This window comes from Pteronotus mesoamericanus, unplaced genomic scaffold (genome assembly GCF_021234165.1).
Source record: "Pteronotus mesoamericanus isolate MK-2021 breed Mesoamerican mustached bat unplaced genomic scaffold, CSHL_Meso_final contig_94, whole genome shotgun sequence".
Lineage (NCBI taxonomy): Eukaryota > Metazoa > Chordata > Mammalia > Chiroptera > Mormoopidae > Pteronotus > Pteronotus mesoamericanus.
Genome location: NW_026555285.1, coordinates 30,315,108 through 30,334,093, shown reverse-complemented (window position 1 = coordinate 30,334,093; position 18,986 = coordinate 30,315,108). Strand labels below are relative to the sequence as shown.

General features: G+C 38.1%; 1 protein-coding gene across 3 annotated transcripts in view; it reads right to left on the bottom strand.

Annotated features, from left to right (window-relative positions):
• LMO7 (LIM domain 7) overlaps window positions 1-18,986 on the bottom strand; it is a 205,716-nt gene that overhangs the window by 129,106 nt on the left and 57,624 nt on the right. For all 3 annotated transcript variants that reach the window (XM_054586443.1, XM_054586444.1, XM_054586445.1), the window contains exon 2: window positions 9,144-9,214. In XM_054586443.1, the coding sequence (XP_054442418.1) occupies window positions 9,144-9,214 (71 nt within the window). The remainder of the gene's footprint in view (window positions 1-9,143; window positions 9,215-18,986) is intronic.

The window sequence follows — 18,986 nt, the reverse complement described above, 5'->3', positions numbered from 1 at the left end:
GCAAAGGACGAGAATAGACACTTCTTCTAAGAGGACATACAGATGCCAATAGACATATGAAAAGATGCTCAACATCACTAATCACCAGAGAGATGCAAATTAAAACCCCAATGAGATACCACCTTACACTTGGCTGTAAGACCACCATCAATAAATCAACAAACAAGTGCTGGCCAGGATGTGGACAAAGGGGAATCCCTGTTCACTGTTGGTGGGAATGCAGATTGGAGCAGCCACTGTGGAAAGCAGTATGGAGATACCCCAAAAAATTAATAATGGATCTGCCTTTTAACTCAGCGATCCCACTTCGGGGACTATATCCAAAGGAACCCAAAACACTAATTTGAAAGAACATATGCACCCCTACATTCATTGCAGCATTATTTACAGTCGCCAAGATTTGTAAGCAGCCCAAGTGTCCATTAGTAGGTGAGTAGAAAAAACAACTATGGGACATTAACACAATAAAATACTACTCAGCAGTAAAAAAGATGAAAATTTTAACATTTGCAACAGTAAGGACAGACCAAGAGAACATTACACTGAAAGAAATAAACCAGTCAGAGAAAGAAAAATACCATATGATTTCACTCATATGTGGAATCTAATGAACAAACTGAACTAACAAGGAAAAGGGGGACAAGCACATAGATGGAGAACAGATGGCAGCTAGTGTTGAGGGTGGGAACTGATTATCTTAAATAAATTCCTTACTAAGATATTAATTACTTCCATCTAAATTCATAAGCTCTAATAGTCTTTAAATAACATTGAGTAGTTAGTGATCACATTTTCTTGGATAAAGTAGTAAGAAGGTTAATTTTAAATTTCAAAGTGAAAAGCATTCAGTATAAATATTTATGATAATTTTAAAGATGAGTATTAAAATTAATCTAAGTTTAATTTGTGTGACTCCTGTCGTAGTAATTCTGAGTACTGCTGAGTTACCTACCACACAAATAAATAGTTAACAACGCATTCTAAAATGTGAAAATATATGGAACAGCTACAAGTCAGTACCAATAAAATTTATAGTCGTTCTATCATGATAGGACTTCCTTATTTAGCCTCACTGTTCTGCCTGAAGCATCCATCCTGCAGTGAGTCTAGCAAAGCTTAAGGGGCCTGACAGCAGCTTTCTTACTCCAAGCAACCTCAATAGTTAGAGCGCTAAAGGATCTTGCTGAGTAGCTGGAAATTTCCCAATACCCTACCAATAACAAAGGGTGTCCAGCAGAGGGGCTCAGGGTTCCCGACTGGTTCCACTTTTTACTATTAAGTAACATCCCAAATTCCTCTCCATCCTTCCATGTAAATGAGAGTGACCGTGTCATTCTTTTATAGTTGGACTTAGGTTCCTTCCAATTTTTGCCACTGTCAAAAGGCTTCAGTGCATGTTTGTATGTCTTTATCCATGCGCCTTACAGTTTCTTTCTTTATTTTTTTACTTAAGTATCATTGACATACAATATTATAGTAGTTAGATTAGTTTCAAGTGTACCATTTAGTGATTCGACATTTTTATACCTTAAATATGATCATCCCAGTAATTCTAGTAATCATCTCTCATCGTACAAACTTACCGCAATATTATTGGCTATATTTCTAGTGATAAAATCATCAGTGTTAAGCCCTTAATACATGTTTGGAAAGGAATTTGGCAACGTGAATCTACTTGCTCTGGCACCACAGCCAGCATTGCTCTGCCTGCCTCCTGGCAGGAGGCAGCGGCGACTCTTCACGCTCTCAACAACCGCACACGGCACGTCGACGCTGTTCCCAGCTACCTGTCACTGCCGACGGCAGGGTCGGCCGCGGTGCTGCCGCTTTCGCAGCCCCCACTCAAGGGGATGTAAAATGTTCACCGATTCTATATATCACGTTTTAGATACTTGGGTTGTTCTTAATATTTTCCTCTATGAAAGTGCTTTGTGCATATCTTTTTCCCCATTTTGTAGTCTTGTCTTAGATTCCCAAAAGAAAGATTACTGGCAAGTCTTATAATTTTTATAATAAGGAGATAAATATATGTTTGTATTAATAAATAAGATAGCATTAATTACTTACTAGGTATTGCCAAATTTGCTTTTTATAGCTGTACCACCTTATATTCTGTTGGTCAATTTGCAAATATTACAGATTATTTTGTCTTGATATAGCCAACATTTTGTAACAGATTTTTTTTTTTAATTAAATGTTTTGGGTGGCACTAGCTAATAGGATCATATAGATCTTAAGTGTACACTTCCATGATACTAGAACCTCATAGTGTACTGTGTGCCCACCACCCAAAGTCAAATATATGGTGACTGAAGGTGGTTTATAACAGATTTTAAATTATTTACTAGTTTCAATTTTACAACAGTATCTGCAGAGAATAGACTGACAGCTGCCAGAGGGGAGAGGGGTCAGGGGGCTGGGTAAAAAAATGTGAAGGGATTAAGTAGTCTAAATTGGTATTTGCAGAATAGCCCCAGAGATGCAGGTTGCAACATGGAGAATACAGTGAATAAGGTCAAGACAACATGGCACGGGGCCAGGTGGGTGCGGGGGCGGCCGCGAGGCTGGAGCGCACAGTTTTCCGGCCACTTTGCTGCTGTACATCTGAAACTGGGGTGAAATGGCATTGAATGTAAACTGCAGTTGAAAAATTAAAATAAAATAAACTGGTTTTAGCATAATTATTTTTTACTAACAAAGGTGAAGAATTTATCATTTATTTCCAGTAGCATTTCTTTATTTGTGAATTATTTGGTCATATTCTTTGCTCACTTGTTTTTTGAAGCTGTCAAATGTATATCTTACCAATTTATTTGAACTCTGGATGAGTTTTAGGTCATTTCTGCTTAAAATGGTTCTTCAGAATATTTTCCAGAATATCTATTTATATATATTAAAATCTATTTTTCCTATTTCTTCAAAACTTAGAATTTTAAACTGCCTCCAAAGATTTGTGAACTCTTCAATTATATTTTTCCAGCTTACTATTTTAATCTATATTGTATTCTGATATATGAGTTTTTAAATTAATTGTTACCTATTTATTTATCCTAATACAAAGAACAGAATGTTTCATCTCTCCTCCATTTTCTCATATCTTTTATCACAAATTCTTTTGTGTAAAAATGTATTTCTGGACCTCGCTATCATATTCATTTGTACATTTATAAAGCAACCTATGATTATTAAATATTGTGCTTTGTCATGTTTTATCATGTATTCTAATATTAGATTAGACTCATTCCACAAAAATTGTTATTTTTAAAATGTTTCTTATTCTCACTTGTCTCTTATTCTATATAAATGTTAATTCTTTTTCTAAGAAAATCTGACTAGATTTTACATGGGAATTAGATTAAACCTATAAATTAATTTTGATATCTATTACCTTATACAGAAATGTAGTTTATTATTCTATTTCTTAAATCTTATACCTTACCATTTTATTTTCTACACATAAAAATAAAAGTTTCTCCCTGACCAGTGTGACTCAGTTACTTGGGTGTTGTCCTGCAAAGCAAAAGGTTGCCTGTTCCATTCCCAGTCAAGGCACATGCTGGGTTGTGGGTTGGGTCCCCAGACAGGGAGCGTATGAGAGGAAACCAATCGATGTTTCTCTCTCGCATCAATGTTTCGCTCCCTCTCGTTCTCCCTCCTTCCCCTCTCTCTAAAAATAAACAACATCTTTTTCTAAAAAAACAAGTCCCACATGTTTCTCTAGAGTGAACAATGCTCTAAACTTTGTCGCTATGGCTTTATTCCAGCTAATTTTCCGATTGATGACTATTCGCATATAAAAATTCTAGAGACTAAGTCTCTCATATAAGGCGATTACTGTGCTTTTACTTTATGTGATGCATTATACTTCTGTGCTTTTTACAATACTCATTCTCCTTATTTTATTCACATCTCATTGCACTGACCAGAATCCTCATGCTTTCATCATTTCATGGCCAACACATGGTTCTCCACGTGTCCACATGAAAGCCTTCATTGCATCAGAAACCTACTTCAATAACCTCCTGTGGATCAACTTTAATATAAATTGTTTATATCACATAAACTTAGCACATACGTTACTATCTTTGATTTTTAGTACACCATCATTCTTATCTATTTCTCAGAGACCCCCATCACTAAAACCTTGCAAGTTTTCCTCTTAGTAATTTACAGTTAGGGTGAGAAAGCCCTGTAGATGGGACATGCCGGGTTCCTAAAACATACATAACCTTTCTACCTTCAAGTTTAAGGCCACAACTTAAAAGACTTCTACAAAATTTACAGTGAGTCTGTATAATGTGACTACCTTAACAGAAGTGAATTTTTAAATTAACGTTTTCCAAGCTCATTTTCAGGTTGGAATACTAGTCTTTTTTGAATGATGTTCTTGCTATATATAGACATAAAATTATAGAGGGAAAAATTGACCACAAAGCTGAAAAAGAAAGCATGCAGACCATCACCATAAAATAAGGCCATGGACAAAATAAGGCAGTTTAAATTTTTACAACTATCTATATGAACTTGAACACTTGTATCTTTGTCTACTGCTGAGGTAAGTTTATATTACTTTAAGAGAAGAAAAAATAGTTTTTATTACTTAAATTTCAATGGCTGGCTTATGGAGCAGGGTGAATATTATGCTGGAGAGCTGTATGGAAGCAGCTGCCCTCAGGCAATTCAAAACCAGAAAAAGCTCGAAGAAAAAGCCTTCACCATCACACAACGGCCTCTGGGCTTCCCAGGGAGACTGCTTAGAGGCCGGCTGGCCCACCAACGCCCCGGTCACTCCAACCCTAACCAAGGACAGACTGCTCCTGGCATAAACAGAAGTGACAAAGTTCTCTATCTTATCTGATGTCTAACAACAATCACCTGAGTGTCCCATAGCCAATTCGTAAGAGTATGTTTTAACATTTTTCTTCTTCTACTGAATGTATCTTCAACAAAATATTATGGCACTTTTAGGCAGATAGCGAAGTCATAACATGGCAGGTATGAGTAGAAACAGGATTTCTCAGACCAACAGGGGAAGGCCTTGCTCCACTCTTTCCAAGCTGCCAGCCATGGAAAAGGAGGCCTGGTGACAGTGGGAGAAGAGTTTTCTCATTAATGTGAACATGAGTTTGAAAGGCATAAAGCTTTGATGCACCGCTGACTTGGGAAAGAGCAAAGATATGGCATTACTCCCAGGACGGGACATGCAGACTGAGTAACCAGAGGCACACCCAATAAGATTGCCTTGAAATAAACCTTCTTACTTCACAAGGAAAATAGAGAATGTTTTCATCTGAATATTTTCAAGATTGCTATCATAAGTACCTGTGAAATTACTAACTCATCTCACTAGCTGAATATGCCACTAAATATATTTAGCGAAGAGATATAATTCTGCTAGAACCACTTAGAACAAAAGGGGACTGTGGATATTTACACAGGGACAAATTGCAAATTTTAAAAATACATAGTAAGGCAGAACGCATGAAAACTAACAAGCAATGAAGTTAGGAGACATGCTAATGAATGCTATTAATAAAATTCTTGGGAAATTATAATGAGCAGCTAAAGTCAACTTCCAGACTCTCAATTCTTTTACTAATTAGAAAAACTGCCAAATTAGATTTTGTTCCCATCGCACTGTTTAGTAAAGCCAAGAGAGCTTGCATGTCTAAGGTATACAGTAAAAGAATTACTACAGCAGACTTTAAGCAGGTGGGTATTCATTAGCCCTCAACTCATTATATCCCACAGTCAATCAAACAAAACGATACTGAAATGTCAATGGAAGATACTAATTTCAATAGTCAATCAGATTAAAAGGCAATAAATGTACATAATACCCTCATTATTCAGAGCGTGTCTCGTCTGAAAGCTCAGCGCAGGGCTCATGCATGCTCAGCGTAGGCAATCGGGAATGTCAGCACACGGCCAGTTGCGTGTAAGCTGTAAGTTCCCTTGTGCCAACACTTCACTTTGATATTTCAGAATACCAGTTCACAAAGGGTAAATTAAAGGATAAAAGACTGCTGAAATTACTGAATACAATAATAATAAAACCTGCCAATGGTGATAATGGACTAAGATGCCTAATGATTTTTTAATAGGCACCAAGCAAACCCTATAGTGCACAAGATTTGGTAACTTTTCTGGCAGTAAACCCAACAGAAGTCAGCCTTGGGCTATAAGAGAATGAATTCATATTTTAAAAATATCTAATCATATTTCAGCTAAAACTTGAGATCTCTTAGAGGTAAAATAATCTCAAAGACATACAGCTGACATTATCTACCATTAATTTAAAAGTCTAGACTTTAATACCAGGCTTCTAAACAACTGATTTTGCTTTTCTTGTAGGCATTGTAACTCAGGTGTGTATAATCCAACAGGGATGCCTGCTAATAGACCAGCCATGTAAGCTTTCTTCAGTTACAGAGTTATATGGACCATAGTTGCCTGGACGTTTTTCCCAACATTATACCTTTTATATTAATATGCCTTCATTAACCAATGGCTATAAATGTGAGTCACAATGAAGAGAAGGATTATTTTAACACAAACATCATGCCATACTTTGCTGTCCCAAAGAAACTACAATTGCTGATTACCCCAGCCTAATGTTTACTTACACTACTTTTGGGAAAGATTGATTTAAAGAATACTGGGTACCCAACAGATTGATTAGACTCATTCAGGAATGCACCATATCCCAAACTGGTGTTCTTTGAATTAGGAAACAATCTAAAAATGAGCTTTTGGAAGTTGTGAATTAAAGTGGTTTTTAAAAAAATCATTGTATCTCTAAACATTCATCTGAATGTTTGCTGTGACCATTAAGGTAGAACTTATATAGTTATTCTAACAGTGCTGCTTGTGGTTAAAACAGTTTTTCATCAACTCTGAATATTCTTACTGGTAATGGGCTGGAAATAGTTTTCAGAAATCACCTCAAGTCACTCAGCCCCCAGGCTGGTGCATAAATTGTATTTGAAATCAAAAACTAAGTGTCACTCTCAGGTGTGTATAATGCCCTGGTTATAGAAGCAACATTCCTAAAGGGGAGAGTCCCTAAAAATGTTTCAAGTAATAGTTCATCACTGGAAGTATACAACCACAAAGTGACTTCTTTGAATAGATCACCTAATTGGGTTAAATGTACTCTTATGTCTGAAAACAATGCCATGCCTCATAGGCACACTTCCTACATAAACCCATCTAATTCCTATTCTGACCTGTGTGACTTACAATTGACATCAAAGTTACTTGACTATAAAGCACGGACTAGTCTATACCAGCGATCTTTGGCTAGCATGCCGCAGCACACTGGTATGCCAAGGACATGCACAAGTGTGCTGTAGGAATTTTTAAAACATGAGATCAATACCCTATTCAGTCAGGGGCACTGACCTCTTTTCCCTTAGATTGTCAAATTTAAAAAGAAAAAGACAACAGCCAACACAAAAATAGACATCTGTTATGAATGAATCAAAATTATACCTATTTTTTGGGTCAGATAAGCAAAAAGTATAATATATTTTTTTGGTGTGCCATGAGTGAAAATGGTGAAAATCACCAGTCCATACTCATAGCAAAGGTAGTTTTCAGATCACATGCATCTCTCTAATAGTCATTTCTGTCCCTCCATCTTCTGAACACAACAGAACACATTTAAATCATATAGTTTTCAAATCACTACTAAAATTAGTTTAAACACTATTTGGCAACAAGAATTCTGAAGGTGACATCAGCAGAGGGTAAGACACATCCCTTAAATTTACTTGTCGCTCCTCTTCATACGCCTGTCCTACAACACATTAAGTGGAACCACATGAAATTGACATTTCTGTAGGTCATAAAGGGTTGAGTCAATGGACAACTTAATATGGCTCGACTTAATAATATTTCTCTAAAACAAAGAAGGTTAAACAAACACCTATCAACAGAGCTGATAAGATAGAGATTATTATCTACACGGTCCTCTTCCTAGCAACAACCTATATTTCTACAAACGTTGATAATTTATATAAACCCATAAAGTTCCACATGTCTCATGGAACTTTGCAACCCTGTGAAGTAGGCAGACCAGATACCCTGACCTCCACTTTACAGGTAAGAAATTAAGGCTCAGATGTTAAATCACTTGCTCAAATACCCAAAAGTAATGGAGCAAGGTATCAAACCTAGACCTTTTGACTCTATCTTTGCGCAAACAGCCTTCCCTGAGGAGGATAATCAAAATCATCTAAGTATAAGCACATGCATTCCCAGTGCTTACTTGTGGTCAGATTCCACAAATACAATACCTATGTAGTAAGTATCTAGACTGGAATACTTAAGCGCTTTAAAAAATGTGAGTGCACACTCAAGCACATTCTTATAATTTATCCTCTACTTCTGCAACCTGTACCCTCACACCTTCCTCCTTACATCCCACAGGCCGGCCTGCCCCTCACTCCAAAAGGGCATATACCTGGCTAACTGCTCTACACATCCATTGAGAAGCAAACCATTACACTAAACATACAATGTAGGCCTCATACCATCAGTCATGGCACAAGACTATTTAAAGATAACCAAAGCCTGGGATGTGATTCTTAATACTATGTTAATTTAATGAATGGCCCATGACTCAAACTGATAATGTAATGGCTTCACTTACAGCTTAAAAGAAAATTTTGTTACTGCCTACATTTGTCCTGCGATCACCACGATTTACTGATGAAGGGAAAAAGTTCTCTATGAACTTCTAATCCTGGCAATTCCACACATTGGAATAATCAAAGTAAGTGATAGCTGGTGCAATGTAATAAGGTTTTCTCCTCAACCACTCGCCCCTACTGGCCCATCAAGCAATAACAGAATCTTTCTTGTTTACTAATTTAAAATAATATATAATTTCACCAATGCTATCTTTAGATACAGAGACTGATAACTTCTTCCTACTGTCTCGTACTATGGGGTGTCAATTTGCAGGGATCAAATCTCACTTATTACCCAGAAAACTTATCTGTGACCATGGTAGCCATGGAGAAGGGAGCAGAAATACTTCATCTCACACACACACACACACACACACACACACACACACACGCACACACACTCCCCTTTTGCTTTTAAAATATTTTTCAATTGCTTTAAATACTTACTCACACAACAGAACACCATTCTCTAGAGAGGCTCGAAAATCCTTTGTTTCAAAATTCTTCTCGGTTACTGCCTGAAAGACAAATTTGGATATTAATTTTTTTAAACAGGGATAATACACAGGTAAAATTCAGTATCAGATTAATATGCATCTAATGTTATAATTAAAGAATGCACATATATCAAAACTTGTTCCATATTAAAAATTACACACAGTTAGTCCTATGTTACAAAGAGGTTAACCATTGTAGTATGAAAAAACATAAACAGAAAAAAACACAATGAGCATTTTCTATAATGTAACCATTTTGTGGATAATAAAAGAAGGTAAATTTCAAACATATTTTCTCTTTTTTTAAATTGTTGATCAATTATAGTTGTCCCCATTTTTCCCCCATTACTCTCCTCTGCCGTCTCCTCCTTAGCGATCTATGCTAAGAGTAAATAAAAACAGATTAAGACCTAAACTTAAAATACCAACTGTATATGCACAGAATTAATTTTAATTCCATCCTTAAATTCCTTCAGTTTCTTTACAAAGCTAAATAGCAGGGGGCATGACTCTCCTTAAATGTATTCATGAAATGGTCCTGATTTCTGTAAAGAGCTATTTACAGAACATCATAGGGAGAAGACTTAAATCCTGACACAAACAGAAAAAAGGCAGAGAGGGTAAATGGTAAACATTTTAAGCAGACAATTCCCTACTTAAGGCTATTACCTATGAACTGGAAAAATCTCTATGAGATTCTGTCTCTTGAGGGTACAGTAGAGGGGAGGAAAGGGGGTTCTGCAGGGGAAATACTAGCAGAGAAAACACTGGGGGAAAAACAGCTCCAAGAACAACCCTTGGGACTGGGTCCCCAGCTAAGGGTGGGGGCAGGAGTCCTTGGTCCACCTGTCACTTCTCAAGAAAATACAATCTTGGAAGCCTGATGTGGGAAATCATTCACCTTAAATCCTGGGTGAGCCACAGGGCCTCTCCCCTGCCCCCGCCCCGCCCTTACTCATCACACTAGTGCTACCATCTGCCTGGAATCCCTACAGGAGAGGATGTCTCTGCATCTTTCCCACAATGTCCAACATAACTACAGCTAGACCTGCTATCTGTTAACTGACAAAACAATGGTTAATTTTAGAATTAAAGTTAGTTTCTCATAAGCTGGCTCTATAAATATGGACAGGAGCCAAGGCCAGGAGGCAACACAGAAAGGCAGGAACAAGTGTAATGGAAGACCCTCTCCGGCGCACAGCGGCAGTCTGCAGAACGGCAACACTGCTGCATGAATTCGGCCTTCGCGGAGTGTCTCTGTTACAGGCACTTAACCAAGATACTGGGTAGAAATATTAAAAAAAAAAAAAAAGAAAAGAAGAGAAAGAAAGAAAAAGAAAGCCGTTCTTCCCTCAAGAAGTAAAACACAAAGTTTAAAAGCAGAATAAAACCAAACAGAATGGCACCTTCTTTTTGGGGGGTTGGGGGAGATGACCTTGAGTGGCCCACGGATCATCCCGGGTAACCTGTGCAGCACAAACTCTTCCATTTTCCCCAAACAGATCCAATGCAAACTCAAGATGAGTACTGATCCCAACCAGAGAAAACACAGTAATATCTCATTTATCTGGGAACTCCTATCCAAAGCCAAAAAACATAAAAAGTCCCAGGGACATCAAAGCTCATATCGAAGTCCATTTTCTCTAGTCACCAGGAAAGCTGCTCAGAGCCACCAACCCTTAATTGTCCTCCTGTGAAACAATCCAGAAATCACATTTCCAAATCAATGTAGATTAGAAGCAGTGGTTTAGAAGAAAAAAGGGCTATGCCCTGCAAACAGGTGGAGAGCAGCAAAGAGTAACAGTCAACAGCCCTGGACCGGCCAACAAGAGGGCAGAGCATGGCCAGTGACAAAATGAAAACAAAGGGTTCAACTCAGGCAAAACTATATTGAACTTCCACATTCATTACCTAACAGCTGTACCTAACAGCTGTGTGATCTTAGGCAAATTAAATAACCTCTCTAAACTCATCTACTCATCTGAAGCAGAGAAAATAACACCTACTTATAATGGCCAAGATGCTGTGCAACCAAATACCCAAAGGTAGCGAACAGCAGTATATGCCTGACTGCATTACATTCACTGACCTTCAGGTGAACATTCTGACAACACACTCTAATAATTAACCCTCAAAGGACAAAGCTGAGCTATATTAAAATATTAATAAAATCGAAATAATGGATATACAGAGCTATTCAGAAAACCCACCTATCCAGAAAGTTTCATTCCCCCCCAATCACGAAAAACTATAAAAAGGCAAAGTCACAGTAGATTTCAGGCTACCCTCCTTCAGATATAAAAATATTAATCTATTCTTGTACCTATATAACTGCCCAAATCTAAATAATTATGATATAACACCAGGCCCTATTTATACTGTGTTTATAAAGAAGACTGTAAAAAGTAAGCAAAGATTTTTAAATATAGCCTATATTTTGAGAACATGGGGATCTGGCATGCTCTGTGTCATACCGAAGGTTATACAAAATGATACCACAATTTTAGAAGGCAATTTGTGATATGTATCTGAAGGATTAAATATGCATCCTTTCAGACCCACTATGTACAGATCTAGGAATTTATACTAAGAAAACAAGACGAGAACACAAAGATATAAGTAGAAATATTGCTTCACAGCATTATGTATAATAGCAACAATTACAAACACTCTGAATGCCCAACAATAAGAAGCTGATTATGTTATAGCCCTGGCTGGCATGGCTCAGTGGATTGAGTGCCGGCCAAGAGGTCGCCGGTTTGATTCCCAGTGCAGGGCACATGCTTGGGTTGCAGGCCAGGTTGGGGGCGCACGAGAGGCAACCACACATTGATGTTTCTCTCCTCTTTCTCCCTTCCCTTCTCTCTAAAAATAAAATCTTTTTTAAAAAAAGTTGATTATGTTATGATATAACCAGAAACCTACATGAAATTAAACTGTCATGAAAGGTTTACTTATAAAGAACTCTTAATATATTAATTATAAAGCAATTTATGAAATAATACATGAGTATGATCTCAATTACTATAACTCTACAAGTATGCATTATATAAATATGAAATATATTAGTAACTATTTCTAAGTGATAGAATTAGAGTTAATTTTCTTTTTTAAAGATTTTTAAAAAACATTTTATTTATTATTAGAGAGAGAAAGGGAGGCAGAAAGAGAGGGAGAAAAACATCAATGTGTGGTTGCATCTCATGCATCCCCCATGGGGGGCCTGGCTTGCAACCCAAGCATGTGCCCTGCACTGGGAATCAAACCGGCGACCTCTTGGTTCATAGGTTAGCGCTCAATCCACTGAGCCATACCAGCCATATTTTTACTGTTATTTTCTGTAACAACCACAGGTGTTTCTTGTGTCATAGATATACAAATTAATTTTTTTTTTAAATAACATTCAAAAGAGATTAGGATCCCCCAGATTTAGGTCAATTTCCTGTTATCTCCCACAGCTAAAGGATAAAAGAGTAGGGAGCCACCATTCTTATGTTAGGTAATTTTTCTCATTATCTGTAAAAATCCACACAATCCTTAAATTTAATAATCTTTATTATTCTCCTGTCACCAGTAAGAAGATTGAGGCTCAGAAAGTTTAACTTTCTAGGAAGTTACAGAACCACCCACATGCAAAAGCCAGGCAAAACCTCAAGTATTTTACAAGCACTCAGTAAGATTGTCTCAGCAGCATCAACTGTCTCAAAACTAAAATAAACAAACAAACAAGCAAACAAACTGTCTCCAATCTGTATTTAGGTGGCGGGGGGCGGGGGAGGTTTAAACCTAAATTAGTGTATTTTTCCATGCTATATGCCTTCAAAAATAATCCTTCACTGTTAAGGGTATAAAATGGTAACTTAGTAAATAAAAATGTTCCATTACGTTTTTCCATTTTCCTGCATAGAGAGATCTGAGTTTTAGTGCATGCACACGTGAAAGAGAGGGAGAGACAGGATATGGTGCTCTAAACTTCAATAAAATGAAAAATTCTCCTAAAATGTTTTAAGGGTTTCTCTGGACATTATCATGAACATTAAAAAATGTTCATACCATATACACTAGCGACCTCAACCTCAGGAAGTCAAAACATCTAATTGTAAATAAAATTTCTAATTAGCAATTTAGAGAGCCATATAAATGTAAACTCATCTAAGACCCCTCCTAAGGAACAGAGACAAAAATAGTTTTCCATAAGTTTTAAACCAAAAAAGAAAGCATAAATTTACAGCAGGACTTTTCAATCTATAGTGGCTACCTGGACCACGTTCCTTAAGAAACACGCCATGTGGGATGGACCATTGCGGGGCGAGGCCAGGTGCGGGGTCTGCAGCCTGTGAATCCTCACTGTGCAATGTCCTGCCTGTAACTCTGAACAAGATGCTTAACCACTTCCTTCTCCCATCTGTGCAATGGCGACACCAAGTACCTATCTCCCAGGGTTACTCTGAGAATTAAGCGAGATAATGCGTATGAAATAGCCAGCACTCGCCAGACTCAGGAGGAGCATTCACAAAGGTTAGCTAGAGAACTAGCCGTTACTCTCTGTCTGTAGAAGAAAGATAAAAAGTTTTATCTTTGCAAAGTCCGTGTTGCTCAGTGTAACATCCTTTACTTAAAAAAAGAAATTGAGTTCCCCAATTATAAAAAACTCCACTAGACTATCTTCTATATCCTGGAAACTGTAAAAATTATAACAATCTATAAAGGACCTCAAAATATAGTGAAGACAGTTTGTTCCAAAAAAATTAAATCATGCTTTCAGATATGAACCTATCCTTATTTTAAAGAATTCAATGTGCTGAATGAACTTCCAGAATTTTGAAAGAACAAGTGTTCGTCTAGTCGTTGTAATCTAACAACTACTCACTGCATTTTTCAATCATTCTAAACCTTACTCATAAGAGAGTTATTTGAGGTGTGACACCTTTTACGCAATGAGGCTGTGAGTCACAGGAACTCGAGGTCACATGTTTCCCACCTGAGTTATGAAAATTCAAAACAAACAGGAGTAATCATTATGTAGTCAAGAGCCACACCTTGCCTTCTATAAACACTTGAACTTTTTCCTCTTCCTTGTCCCTTTCCCTATTTTTTAATACAGTTAAATATCAATACCACCTGCAATAACCCGAGATGTACATCAGATGAGAAGACCTGCAATTCAACACTGGACCCATCCCACTCTACACTTCCGGTGAGCTGCTGCTCCTTCCCCTAATTTTTAAAGGGAAAGGAATATGTGCCCTACCTACTTCACAGTACACAAATGATACATGAAAATATGTGATCCCTCTTTTAAAAAAAAGGAAAAAAAAGACACACTGTAGCCGAGGCTAGTGCTGCTTCTAGCCATGTGTTCTTGGGGGCTGCTGGGTCATCCTGTTGGAAAGAAAGCTAAGAAGCCACAGGGCCAAGGACTCTTCCTGTGAAGTTATAATTACTCTCCCAAGCGTATTAAGGGTGGGGCCGCGTGCTGGAAACACACTCTACACAAACACGGCTGCCAAACCTGTCCTTCCACCTGCGGCCTCCAGAGAAGCCCTTGATATGAAGCTTTCAAAGGGCATATTTTGTGGAAGAAAATATCTGTCAGCTAAACATATAGGCAATAAATGCCAAGTCCACAAGTTTCAAAAGAGCCATTTCTTTTCCTATGAGGTGTATTAATTTAACAAACAAATGGGAATTATCTTCACGCCCTTTACTCTTCTGTTTATGGTTTTATTTTAATCCTCTCGCTCCACAAGATTTCCCACCAGTATAAGCCCCAAGTTTCTCTAAAGCTGCCTCTCTCAGTTCCAGTTCTGACCACATAATGATTTAAATCCCAAACATTCTGGGAACATCTCAAAGACCACTTCATACCAGACGAGTTATCAGCAAAATGCCCACTAATGCAAGTCAGCACGCTCTTGTCTTGTTTAAATTTTTGAATCCCTGTTAAGCAGTCATTTTAAAGACATCTAGCATCCTAAAAGTACTCTGTACCATATTTTTGTGTGAATCACAGTGCAAAACTCCAGTGCCCATCTGAGCTTGTTTTAAAAGAGATGTTTGCTGACAAAACCTAGACTGTGAGCTTGCTCTGGTCACAGTTCATTCCAAATTAACATCTCTATTAATTGATTGATCGGCTACTAGACCATGATATTTAAGATACACACATACCATCATTATCCTGCCAATCACTTTGATGTAAGTAATGCAAAACAAACAAACAAAAAACAAAGAACATTTACCGTCAGAAGCCACTATGGAACACAGGCACCTTGTCATGAAACAATTCACAAATGATGGATCTGCCTTAATTTTCCATCCAAGGAGATAACTGAGTGCTACCTTTGAATGAAAGAGGCATTGTTTCTACAGTGAGAAGCCCCAGGCCAGTACACATGAAGGACATGCCTTGCCTTTCAGTCAGTCTCTGAAACTGTCAATGAACTAAAACACCCCTTTCTCCTTTATTCCATGAAACCTCACTTTTGGAGCAACCATTCTATGGTCCCTATGACTCACAGAACAGGACCAATTTTCACAAGGAATTCCATGAGACATCTATATCCCTATTTAGGAGGCAATATCTCTGACAGATCTCCCTGGTCACACATGCCAAAACGTACACAAATGCATGCACTATGGCACAGAGTCAAAAACACTAGATAAAAAGTAAACATAATTTAAATAGAACAAGTGTCTACCTTCCAGCTCTTTCCTCTCCTAGAGTAAAATAACTGACAAAGCTATTCATGATGTTCGAGAAGCCAGTTCTTCCCATGAGAATGGGCTCAAAATTAAAAATAAAAAAGGAACTTGGAGTCAGAGAGGCTAAAAAGCAAGCTTCGGACCCCTTCCTTGTGTAACAGACAAAGTCTCCTAACTCCTGCAGGCCTCAGCTTCTTCAGCGATAAAGAGACCCAGATTATGACAACCAACACTCATCGCTTGTGCTCCGTTTCCTTTCACCCCCACAGCAACCCTGTGTGGTAGGAGCTCTTACCCACTTACCCATGGGGAGACTGCGTTGCAATAGAGCAGTTTGAGCTCAGACCTGAGTCAGTAAGCAGCTCCCCACAGAACAAGCACTGACAATCAAATGGAAGTGTCTGTGAAAGCGCCAAGTGAACTTGACAGTGACATTAGCGACCAGCTCCCTGCACTCCTCGCGTTCCCCGGCTACACTGCATATTCTCGAGGGCAGGACGTCCTACCCAACTTCTAACTGGCTGAAAGATGGTGCACACCCACTGACCGCTTTTGATGAAGCTAATTAGTCTTCCTATGAATATTGCACTACAAATATTTAACCAAGTGGGAAAGAAAAAAAGACAAAACGGATGGTTAAATTTCAGCTGTTGTGTTCCGGGGAAAGAACCTGCCTCCGTTCCTGAGTGCGCTTTATTAAAGTAGCCTTCTACTGCACAGGAGGGACTCGTCCTAGTTTTGTCCATAGCTCAACAACAACCACACACAAAAGGCCATGGAAACATGTCCCTCTAGTTACACACCTTTTCAAAAGGAAATAAATAGTCTGGTAGAAACCTTGAAAGAGAAGTTGTCTGTCACTACTATTGATGTGCTACATGAAAAATTTTCCAGACTAAAGAATATATTAAAACTTCACTTTTCTTTTAAATAATCTATCTTAATTTTACAGAAGATACTAAGAAAGTAGTCATTTAGTCATTCATTCCAAAATAACGTAATAAAAAAAGAACTGTTATGCACATACCTGGCATGGTGTTTGGTACTAGCAATATAAAAAGATGTAGCAATCCTTGGAAATTCCTCTTTAAAAGTCTAACCTTGTTATGAAATGTGTGGTCAAAACGGCATTTTTAGCCCAAGCATCTCTCAAAAATGTGGTTACCCCTCCGCATAACAGCATGTTCTTTGTTAACTGATACTGTATATTTAGTAAATAACATCGCTTTAAGCGGCACCGTTTTTCTCAAGTCCCTGGCCTCTCTTAAAATCCGGCATGGCACTGCATAATGTCCCGGGGTACGCCAGGGCTGTCTTTGCCAATACTAATACCACTTGATACCCAAACCGAGGCCAACTCACAGCCTTCCAAGACAGTGGTAATCAGAATTGCACAGATCGCCGAATTCTAAACGGAGTCCAAAAGGCCTCGGAGTGGTCAGAACTCGACACGCTTTCCCTGCACCGCTGTCCCCTCGAGCCCGTCATCTCAGTGCCTCGTGCAAATTACATCTCCCACTTCACCTCCTCTCGGAAAAGGCCCACAAGTCTTTACAGTCAGGAAGGAAAAACAGAAACAGCAAAAAGCGCAGCTCCCAGCTGTGCATCTGGAGAATTAAACGCCAACTGTTTTCATAAACATTCAATATTCTCACTCAATCATCATTCGCTCAAATGCCAGCGGCCCTAAGATTTGAGGCAGGGGGCGGGGGCCGCGGGGAGGGAACCAGATTTTTAACTTCTGGTCCAAGAGAAGTGGTCACGTTCCTATGCCATTACCAACTTTTAGTTCACAGCCTCAAATGATGTTTGCTAAACCACAGTTATTAATAAGCCAGAAATGAAAAACAACAGGAAAGAACTAAAAACAAAGGAAGAAAGGAAGATTTGCTACAAGGTTACAATGTAGGTGCCAGGTTTCATTTGGATACCGAATCCAAACCTGAACCCTATTAGCAGCCAATTAAGTTCACTGAAAACATCGTCCACAAAAATATGCTCAAGTCTTAAGCTGTACTTTGTTTGAATAACAATCACAAAAACTGCTTTTAGAGGGTGAAATATAAAGCACATTTTGCCTATAAATACAGGTTCATAGTCCAGTTTATGCTGTTGCAGACAACAGGGAAAATATTCCAAGGGAAAAGAGTCTAACAGAGGGCCTAGTCTAGTCATAAATTATTGTTTTTTTCTAGATGAAGAAGTTTTTTAATAACTAGCACACAAGGCACAGGTAGATGTGAACACCCATTATCAGGCTATTTTAAGTATACTTCAAATGCTTAACATAATCATGGGTTCTCAAGAGTCAAGAGACGTCATTGTTTTTTGCAGAATTGTCTCACACACATTAGCAAGTCTCAACAATTACCTGCTTATCTCTCTGTGAATTATTATGAGAGTCATCACTGTGGGAAACATTCATTTTGGGAAACAGTATGCCTGTATTACAGGTGAGAGTCACTATTTATTTTATATGAACTTCAAATTGATAGTTACACCCCCGGTACGTCAGATGTGTTTCACTTTCCAGTGTAAGTTTGGTATTAAGGAATGGAGTTGAGGTGACCTGTAACAAAGCGGATCCCTAAATGATTCTTGATAGATTCCTACTGCAAACTAACAATGTAGTACTTCTGGTACGCACCCATCTACCTTCCTTCCATTCAACAATGAATCTAGGTAGTGAAGAGAGTTACAATTCTAATCCTAGGTATATACCCAAAAGAAATAAAAACATATGCCCATCCAAAGAATTGTACATGCATGTTCCTAGCAGCAGTACTCATACAGGCCAAAAAAATAAAAATAACTCAAATGTTCGTTCACTGATGAATAACTAGGATATGGTACAATCATACATTGGAACATCATTCAGCCATAAAATGAAGTAATGATACATGTTACAACATAGATGAAACTTGAAAGCTTGAGGCTAAGTGAAAGAAGCCAGACATAAAAGACCATATATTGTACAATGTAATTCTATTTATGTGAAATGTCCAGAACAGACAAGTCCATAGAAAGAGAAAGTAGATTTGTAGTTTGCAGGAGTTAAAGAGAGGCAAGAATGGGGAGTGACCGCTAA